Below are 10,558 nucleotides of genomic sequence, written 5' to 3'. Positions count from 1 at the left end.
AAAATTAAATTTATAGTTAAATATAAGAACATATAATAAAATAAATATAAAAAATATAATATAATGTAATGCCGCGCGTCGAACGCCAGGAGATACCATTCTTGCCGGTGCATGTATACTCGCCGATTAAAAAGGTTGCAATAGATTTTTTTTCTATGATTTTCGAAATGCAGTCTACTCACCGTGCGATTGATCTTTATTTATGGATCCATAAATAAGAACCAATCGGTGAATTTACATAAAATCATTTGTCCGTCTTTACTGAAAATAACAAAAATAAAGAATAAAAATTTTTCTTCTTGTGTGGCGACTAGAGATCCAAGATTCGCTCGGATTCGCACGAGCACTGCAGCTGCGCGAATTTCCTTTAAATAGAACGTCAATTTAAAATTTATTCTAGGCGTCTAAGGGCCCACACTATATCGTCTTACTGATGAGTCTAGTAGTATGGGACCAGGACGAAACGCTGCGGTCGACCAAAAAGCTTCGAGTTAGACCTTCTTGGTGGACACGATTATCATTTTCATAGAGACTAGATTTGAAATATATTTAAATAATAACATTTACAAAGATTTAGGAAAATAATACATACTAACAAATTTTCTTCTTCATTTTATATTTTTATGTTCAAAGTTTACTCCGAAATTCGAATACTCCAATGTTGAATTGCGCAAACTTCATTCGGGTGGTACAATAAATGTAGAAAGTCTTAAGTCATACGGAATTGACCAATCATAGTTGTGAAGAAAATTAATCGAATATAATTAAGTTTATGATTAAGTTGATTTTTTACTACACAATTAATTTTTTACTATGCATTACACAGTTAATTTTTTACTATGCATAATTAGATTCGGGTTAATTGGTTAATTTTTGATGATTTTAGATTTACTACATTTATTGTTCTACACCCATTAATCTCGGATTTTGTTCGTTTTCATAATGTATGTAAATCTATTGAATTACTAAATAATGACTTTTTCCAAATGAAAATAATAATGAAGACATCTTCCCAAATGATTTCTAATCGATTTCATTCATAAAATATATTAAATAAAATCGCTGTTTCATTCATGAGGCATAATAAAATTTGTTAATAACAAGAAAAATACTATTACCCAAATGTTTAAATGCTTTTCCCAAATTTCCCTAAACGATTCCCAAATTATATAGACATAAATAAATCAGAAATATTCAATTTGTCTGCTATCTTAAGTTTGTTCACATCGCATGCTCCAAATTAACCCAGAGAGCACTTGGATCACAGATAAGATGGCGGTTGAAGCAATTGCATTCATGTATTCCAATGTTCAGTGACATGAACGGATTTAGGACAAGTGAGCAGGTCACCTAACCTAATCCGTGAGACCACTCAACAGTACATGTGCCTCGTTTCCTTTCGGGTATTTTGTGTTACTTCGATTATTTGAAAAACGATTATTTTTATCGATTATTTTTAAACAAAATAAATGTATTTTTAATAAATATATTGGGAGTACAAATTAGTTCGGTCCGTGTGCATTTATTTCAAAATGAATGAACAGATCAATTAAAGTATTGTCCATCGCTGCCTACTACTTTTTCCATCTCTCAGGCAATTTTCAAATTCCATTTCGAAAAAATGACTCTTTGGAGGCGATCCAATTTTGGAGTCAATTTTCGATTTCTGCGAAAGAAGTGAACCGGTGATTTGCTGCATCTTTCGGAACAACCAATAATCAGAAGAAGCAATGTCCGGAGAATATGGCAGGTGCGGTAAAATTCCCATTTGAGCGTTTCCAAATATTTTTTTACGACTTTAGCGACATGAGGCCGAGCGTTGTCATGAAAAAGAATAACTTTATCATTATCCATATCTTTGCTCGTATTCTGGCCTTTTTCTCGCAATGCACTTAAACGAATCAATTGTAGCCGATACCAATCACCCGTAATGGAATCGCCAGGTTTCAGCAGCTCATAGTAAACCCTTTTGATCCCATCAAATATAGAGCATGATCTTTGAACCGTGAATATTCGGTTGAGATGTTGATATTGAGGTCGATGGCAACGATTGACTGGGCTTAGTATTTTTTCTTCTTGGAGTTGTCGTAGAATATCCACTTCTCATCTCCAGTTACAATCCGATGCAAAAAAACCTTTTCTCTCTGTTGTGTTTGAATCAGCTGTTCGCAAGTGAAAAATCGCCTTTCAACATCTCTCGGTTTCAGTTCATAAGGCACCCAATTTCCTTGTTTTTGAATCATTCCCAATCGGCTCTCAATCGTACAGAAATGGCTTGTTGAGTTATCCAACCCAATTGATTCTGCAAACTTCTCTTGCGTTTGACTCTGATCTTCTTCGAGTAATGCCTCTAATTTTTTTGTCTTCAAATTTTTTTGGCTATCCAGGCTTGTCTTCAATGCTGAAATCTCTATTCTCGAAACCATTCCCTACATGATTTATCAGTTGGAGCAGTGTCACCATAAACTTCAACAAGCATTCGATAGGCTTCAGCCGCACTTTTCTTTTCAATTAAAACAGAAAATTAAAACCTCCCGCAAATGCTGCTTGGTTAACACAAAATTCGACATTTCAAACACAGTAAAAATCAAGGTTTTTGTATAAAATTCAAAGCGATATAAATTGAATATTATTAGCAATTAGAATGTTTAACCTCTCTGAAACTGTCAAAATCAGCTGTCACTATGAACCATTCACAACAGCTGGAGCTATCTTTAGGGAAACGGACCGAACTAATTTGTACTCCTAATAAAAGTTATATTATACTTTTATATTATATTATATTGTATTTATATTAATATTATTTTATTTTATTAATATTATATTATATTGTTATATATTGTCATATATTTTTATATTTATATCAAAAACGCATTTATTAATACTTTTTTCGATACAATACGTTTTCAACCATTATGTAACATTTGTATTATCTTCTTCTGAGGCAAATGGAGCGTGCTCTTAATTGATCCATGGAGTATGCTCTAACGCGATGCAAAGATTTGTTCGCGTCGTAAGCACGCTCCATGTTCCTACTACTTCTACTCACTTTATCAAGCGCGTTGGAATAAGTAAGAGCTTTGATAAAAGCATATTACAACATGTTGGAGCATGCGATGCGAACAAACCTCTAATCGCTATATTGGTTCCGCGAACGTATTGGAGCGTATTGAGCAAGTTGGAGCGGGCAACGTGAACAAATCTTAAGAACCAACCGACTATAGTCGAGTATTCCCCTGTTACAATCGAATGACAGGAGAATGCTCGACTGTAGTTGGTTAGTTCTTACATTCTTACATTCCAGTTTAAACTCTCAGTGAAAACTAAGCCACTTTTACATTCAGATTAAGAATACGGTCAACGCGATGCTACAAACACTTTGAAGCTTTTTTTAATTAGTCAATTTGTAAAATTCTTTCTTCTAATTAGTCATCAAATGCTTCAAAGCATTTGTAGCGAGACTTTGACCACAGCCTAAGTTAGTATACAACAGCTTTAATGTGCATTGAGTGCGCATTGTTCTGCCAGTGAAAAATGCTATAAGAAACGCATGGTGAACGCATTCTCGCATTCCGTAAGGCTGTATTTTCATGCAGACGTTCGACGCTCATTTCCAGCATTAAAACAGGTCACGTGATCAAAATTGATGCTTGGTATTCGTCAATTGAAAAAGCAACCTAACGCGTAATGTCTAGGCTACGCCATAATGTCTAGGAATTTTTTCGCCATAACTTAGTATTTTTCGAGAGAAACAAGAGGCAACCTTGCGGGAATCATACTGTACGCAATGCGTAATGTTTCTCAAAATTTCTGAACAAGTGGATGAATCGAAATGTACGTGATGCCCGGATCGTCGGATTTTCGAGGACATTTTACATCTTTGATTTCCTGACTTACGTCACACTCATCTCGTAACGCATGCACGTGAAATTGTATAAATATTTGTCGGCTATCGCAGTCGCCGTTATTCATCGACGACAGACAAGGATTGCTCCGATAAAATGGAGCAAATCATTTGCGGAAAATTCGGGTGAGAAATTTATGCGATTATAATTGAGGTTATTCAGTTTAGTTATCCCAAAAAATCAATAAAATTAGACTTATTCGACGCGCGTTTTTGCATGAAACGAAAGAATCTGGCAAAAAAAAAGTGTCATTCTGTGAGCCGAGATATTAAACATTAAGTTAAAGTGGATAATTATTAAGGTTAGGAAATCTATCACAGAGACCAAATGATATATAATTGTTTATAATTGTATTGTTCCACATAGGAACTTCAACTTTTCACGTGAAGCGATTTTCCCCTCCCCTCCTTCCCCTCTCCCCCCTGCAAAGGGATGCATAACTTCTACAATTGTACTGTTATTGTTGAGGTTAGAAAATCTGTTATGTAGACAGTGGAGTATAATCTAGTGCTTATTGATTCGGGACGAACAAAAAAAAATAACATATCCTACCCGCTTGGAGTCTAACTACCTAGAAGTTGCAGCTTAGACAGTAAAAAAACCACTTTAAAAAGACTGTTCTCACATTCCACTGTCTTCATGGGTTAGAAATATTTTAAGCGAACACTGTCTAGGCCCGGGTAGGATATGTTATTTTTTTTATTCAGAGCAGTTACGCCGAACCAATAAGCATTAGTTAATACACTGCACTGTCTACATGACAAACTAATGATCGTGTTATATAGTAATACTTTAGTCAACTTTAACGCTCGATATCTCGCAGAGCAGTCCCGGATATTTTTTTGCCAGATTCTTTCATTTTACGCAAAAATGTGAATGAACCTAATTTTATCTTATCTTATAATAAATCGGGTAGTTCTTCTGAAGAATTACCTTCATTCTATCTGTGATTTCTTAACCTCAATAATTATAAACTTTAACGATTAATATCTCAGCTCATAGGACAGAGTGACGCTTTTTTTGTCAGATTTTTTCGTTTCATGCAAAAATGCGTCGAACAAGCTTAATTTTATTGATTTTTGAGGTGGGATAACTAAACTGAATAATTACCATAATTAAAATAAAACAAATTGACACAAACTGTTTTTTATTTGCTAAATTTATACGTTACATAAAATGATATTGAATTAAATAGGATCATATTTTTTGCAAGAGCATCTGCTTGCAACAATAGGTTAGAATGTAGCATTTCTCTATCATTGTTACATTTAAGATACTAATTTATAAAGGTATAAGAAAATTGAAGAAGATAGCGTTACACTATATATTTACATTGTAAATTTATATAAAAACACTTTTTGTTATAATTGTTTTCTCTTTTCTCTTGTATTTATTTTTTATTTTCTTTGTGCTTTTCTCTTGAATTTCTCTTTGTTTTAAATTTCTTTAAGCTGCATAATTTTAATTATTAAGAATAATTTATACTTTTTCTGTACCTTAACTGAATTAACATTTTTTTAGGCATAGCATTTTGCTAGTTTCCAAAACCTCTAGATATCCAATAACCATTATTACTACACGGAAGCTGTCTGGAAAATTTAGTAGACACTGCAAGCCATTACTAGCATCACCACAACTAAGATACTTCGCAAATCCATATCGTGGATATGCTATGGTGATAGCAAAGATATTAAGAGGAGCGTTAAAAATTCGATATCTTCTCTTGGGAAGTGCAGTCGGTGGTGGCATTACCTTACAGAAAGTAAATATTACAAGCTTTCTTTCTCAGCATCATTCTTGCTATTGATCATTTCTTACTGAATATTAAATATAATTATAATTGTTAAAAATATTTGTTAAATATTTATTATAATCACAATATCATCCATTTAGAAATATGAACAATGGAGGGAGGGACTACCGGATTTGGGATGGTTAGAAAATCTGATGCCCAACGAAAAGCAATGGCAAGACTTTCGCAAATCACTCATGACAATTAGGAGTAATGTAGCTGACAAGATTGAGATTGGTAAGCAGGACGAATATACAGCTATTGAATCTGTGAAAATGTGAGGCAAACTAAAGCGCGTTAATGATTTGCAATAAAAATAATTGCAAATGTGAACAGATCCACGTATAAAGGAATTTGGGGTAATTAAATATCGAGAATATAGGACCTGGTTTGATCAAAGACTAGATGATGCTATTAAGGCAGCAGAAAGTCATCAAAATAGTTACCAAGAGAATAACTCAATGCAGAGTGAGTGACAAGTCTGTTAACGAGTCATTTCTACTCCTTGATATATATTCATACATCACATTATTCCTAATGATCTATAATTATTTATCAAATGTCCTATTTTGTCCATTCTTCCGTTATTATATTCCTCCATTTGCCTGACATTTTCTTCACCTAATAAATTAAACTACAAAATATAGATTGATATCATGATATGCAGTTCCTTTCCAGTACCTTTAATTGTTATGATTCATTTATATATAACATTCATTTAAATTTACTACTTGTAAAAATATGTATGATAAAGCAGTTTGTGTTAACATTAATATATTTGTTTGCTTATTTGTAAAATTTAATTAGAATATTTGCATTCTTAAAAAGAAACTTAAATTGTAATTGAATATTTTACGTAAATTTAATGATATGTAATTTATTTCTACAGAGCACTATATTTCATATTTGTATCGTTAATTTATTGTGGTCTGTTCTATTCAGGTGCATTTGATACTATCTCAATGATAGCAAAACAAAGTTATTCAGGTGTGTAAAGACAAATTATTTTACACATTCTGTCCATTCAGCATTTTATAGACAATATAAACAAATAACTACTTAAAAATTAAAAAGTAATTAATGCTGCAAATTGTTATTAGCAAATAAGTTATATTTACGTATTAAACAACTAAAATCTAATAACATACAATAGACGTAAATACTGAATGGGACAGAACCATTTGCGCTTTTATTTTACTACTTTATTTGCAAGTACAAGGCAACATTATTCTTTTTTCTATTTTAATTTTATCATACACAAAACTTATGCACATAAAAAAAATAGTCCTATTAATTTTTCACATCAGTTGATACTAGCTTTCTTGCATTTTTGCAGAACAAATTACAAATTATTACAAATTAAAAATACGTGCTGTCTTATTTTTAAGCAGAAACAAAAGAACAATTGTCCAAAAATGTGGTTGCCTTTGCACGTCCATTGGCTAGTGATAATAATACTGAGGAGGAACGTAAGAAAGCTCGTATGTACATATCATTGATTTACGTCATCACGATCGAAAATTATTTGATATTCTTACAATGTCTTCTTTCTCTTCTTTTCCTAAAGAATCTTCGCAACAGAGAATGGACGCTATGCAAGATGAGCTGATGCAGATACAACTGAAGTATCAACGCGAAATAGAAAGACTAGAAAGAGAGAATAAAGAATTACGCAAGCAGATACTTTTACGAGGGAATCAGAAATTTACCAACAAAAAAATTAAAGTAATTTGCACACACCTCGCATTAACATATGCGATTTATTTTAATTGTACTCCACGTTTTTCTTGCTTTTAGAAATCATTAATCGATATGTATAGTGATGTCTTGGACGAGCTTAGTGATTACGATAGTGCCTATTCCACTGCTGATCATTTACCTAGAGTAGTAGTCGTTGGTGATCAAAGTTCCGGTAAAACATCCGTGCTTGAAATGATTGCTCAAGCAAGGATATTTCCGAGGTATTTCTCCATTTTTCATTTTCTTTTATATGTATATTATTATATGTATATTATTAATATATCGTTAGAGTATAAAGAATAATTGATCATTACTGTTTGTACAGAGGTGGAGGTGAAATGATGACGAGAGCGCCAGTCAAAGTCACATTGAGCGAAGGTCCGTATCATATAGCGCAATTCAAAGATAGCTCCAGAGAATTTGATCTCACGAAGGAGTCGGAGTTAACCGAACTCAGACGGGAGGTAGAATTGCGAATGAAAAATAGCGTTAAGAACGGAAAGACGGTCAGCCCGGATGTCATTTCTATGACGGTGAAAGGACCAGGCCTTCAACGTATGGTTCTAGTCGATTTACCTGGTATTATTAGCGTATGTATATTTTTATACTATAAATTTTCAAGAAAAATCCACTTACAAAATTTTAAAACTTTGTTTGTGCAACAGACGGTTACCGTTGATATGGCAGAAGACACTCGCGAAGCAATCAGACAAATGAGCCAACAGTATATGAGTAATCCTAATGCGATCATTCTTTGTATACAAGATGGCTCTGTTGATGCAGAAAGAAGTAACGTGACCGATCTCGTAGCTCAAATGGATCCATCAGGCAAAAGAACAATTTTTGTCTTGACAAAAGTACGAAATGTTTTTTTGTGTTTATAATAAAAAAAATTAATGAATGCAAATATTACTGCAATTGCTGTTATTTTATTGCGACAGGTTGACATGGCGGAAGAGAATTTAACTAATCCTGAGAGATTGCGCAAGATATTATCCGGTAAACTATTTCCAATGAAAGCATTAGGCTACTTTGCCGTAGTTACTGGTCGTGGTAGACAAGATGACAGTATACAAACGATCAAGGATTATGAGGAAAAGTTTTTTAGAAATTCCAAACTCTTCAAGTAAGTCTAGACATAAACTTATGCATAAGCATTGACAACATTAAATATGTTGATGAACTTCTGATTATTCAGAGATGGTCTAGCAATGTCTGGTCAAGTGACTACCAAAAATTTGAGCTTGGCGGTAGCCGAATGTTTTTGGAAAATGGTTCGTGAAACGGTAGAACAACAAGCAGATGCATTCAAAGCCACGAGATTCAATTTAGAAACGGAATGGAAGAACAATTTTCCGAGGTAAATAATTAAAAGAAGAATTTTAGTTTCATCAATTTATTTTATTATAAATTTAGGTTAAGGGAACTGGACAGAGATGAGCTTTTTGAAAAGGCACGAGGTGAAATTTTGGACGAAATAGTCAACTTGTCCCAAGTATCACCAAGACATTGGGAAGAAGTGCTAATGTCTCGAAATTGGGACAAAGTCAGTATGCACGTTTTTGAAAATATCTACTTACCTGCTGCTCAAAGCGGAAGTCCAAGTATATTGATAAATTATTTTTCGTTGAACAGACAGAGACCTTAGTTTCCTAAAGTTAATGTTCTCTTGTTAATGTTCTCTACAGATACATTCAATACCACTGTCGATATTAAACTCAGGCATTGGACAGAACAACAATTGCCTGCGCGTAGCGTCGAAAGTGGATGGGAATGTTTGCAGCAAGAATTTCAAAATTTTATGTCACAGGCTCGGCTTAGTCCAGATCACGATGACATTTTCGACAATCTTAAGAACGCTGTAGTAAATGAGGCAATGAGACGTCATTCGTGGGAAGAAAAAGTAAATATATAACAATATTTTAATAGTTTATTTCTATTTTTTTTTCTCTTGTAACGTTAATGAATTAGAATCATTAAAAGGCACATTTCCTTCAGGCATCAGAAATGCTACGTGTTATTCAACTTAATATCTTGGAAGACAGAAGCGTAAACGACAAGCGTGAATGGGATCAAGCTGTACGTTTCTTAGAAACCTCAGTTAAAGAAAAATTGCAGAGTACAGAACAAATTCTGCATAATATGCTGGGTCCTAATCGCAAGGAACGTTGGATGTATTGGCAGAACCAAAGCGAGGAGCAGCAGAAACGTACGGCGGTTAAGAACGAGCTGGATAAAATTCTTTATGCCGACAAAGTACGTATACACGGATAGTTACAGTTAAATAAAACTGTTACAGTTTTGCTACATTTATTTCATATATTCCTGATTACAGAAACATGCGCCTACTTTAACACATGACGAGCTCACAGCTGTTAGGAAGAATTTACAAAGAAACGGATTAGAAGTTGACAACGAATTTATTCGAGAGACATGGCATCCTGTGTACAGGAGATTTTTCCTACAACAGAGTTTAGCGAGAGCATATGATTGTAGAAAAGGATATTATCTATATCACACAGGACATGAAAACGAAGTATGTTAAAAGAAAAAAAAAATTATACACTTAAATAATCATTTTAGAATCTGTCTATTTGAATATTTTTTATAAACAAAATTTTTTTAGATGGAATGTAACGATGTAGTACTCTTCTGGCGAATTCAACAAATGCTAAAAGTCACCTCAAATGCATTGAGGCAACAAATCATGAATAGAGAAGCTCGGAGATTAGATAAAGAAATTAAAGAAGTTCTTGAGGATTATAGTCAAGATAATGAAATTAAGGAGAAGTTACTCACAGGCAGACGAGTCACATTAGCAGAAGAACTTAGTACGTATTGCAATATAATATTTCTCTTGCGTTAATTCTTATAATTGATAAAAGTGTTGTATTTTGGAATTGATTTAGATATTTTTCTAATAATTATTTAATATTATTATTAATAAATTATATACAGTTCAAATATATCAAATATAAAAGAAAAATAATAAATAAATGTATGCAATATTAAATACAAAATATTTTATTACTATTAAATTACATCGCTAATTAACATTTTTATTTCTAGAACGAGTCAGGCAGATCCAAGAGAAATTAGAAGAATTTATTCAAGCGCTAAA

The 10,558-nt window shown here is 33.1% G+C and overlaps 1 protein-coding gene across 1 annotated transcript in view; it reads left to right on the top strand.

The window, feature by feature from the left end:
- Positions 1–3,796: 3,796 nt before the first annotated feature.
- The window catches only part of LOC108693769 (dynamin-like 120 kDa protein, mitochondrial), a 7,549-nt gene continuing 787 nt past the window's right edge, over positions 3,797–10,558 (top strand). The window contains exons 1-18 of the mRNA XM_018202898.1: positions 3,797–4,030; positions 5,427–5,667; positions 5,799–5,934; positions 6,034–6,165; positions 6,640–6,684; positions 7,086–7,178; positions 7,265–7,422; positions 7,495–7,658; positions 7,763–8,027; positions 8,103–8,294; positions 8,379–8,563; positions 8,636–8,797; positions 8,854–9,041; positions 9,126–9,340; positions 9,436–9,693; positions 9,773–9,973; positions 10,064–10,268; positions 10,507–10,552. Coding sequence (XP_018058387.1) covers positions 4,002–4,030; positions 5,427–5,667; positions 5,799–5,934; positions 6,034–6,165; positions 6,640–6,684; positions 7,086–7,178; positions 7,265–7,422; positions 7,495–7,658; positions 7,763–8,027; positions 8,103–8,294; positions 8,379–8,563; positions 8,636–8,797; positions 8,854–9,041; positions 9,126–9,340; positions 9,436–9,693; positions 9,773–9,973; positions 10,064–10,268; positions 10,507–10,552 — 2,915 coding nt within the window. The 5' untranslated portion in view covers positions 3,797–4,001. The remainder of the gene's footprint in view (positions 4,031–5,426; positions 5,668–5,798; positions 5,935–6,033; positions 6,166–6,639; positions 6,685–7,085; positions 7,179–7,264; positions 7,423–7,494; positions 7,659–7,762; positions 8,028–8,102; positions 8,295–8,378; positions 8,564–8,635; positions 8,798–8,853; positions 9,042–9,125; positions 9,341–9,435; positions 9,694–9,772; positions 9,974–10,063; positions 10,269–10,506; positions 10,553–10,558) is intronic.

The sequence above is a fragment of the Atta colombica genome, unplaced genomic scaffold, assembly GCF_001594045.1.
Source record: "Atta colombica isolate Treedump-2 unplaced genomic scaffold, Acol1.0 scaffold11, whole genome shotgun sequence".
NCBI lineage: Eukaryota > Metazoa > Arthropoda > Insecta > Hymenoptera > Formicidae > Atta > Atta colombica.
Note: the sequence above shows the minus strand (reverse complement) of the source record. Positions and strands in the feature narration are given on the sequence as shown.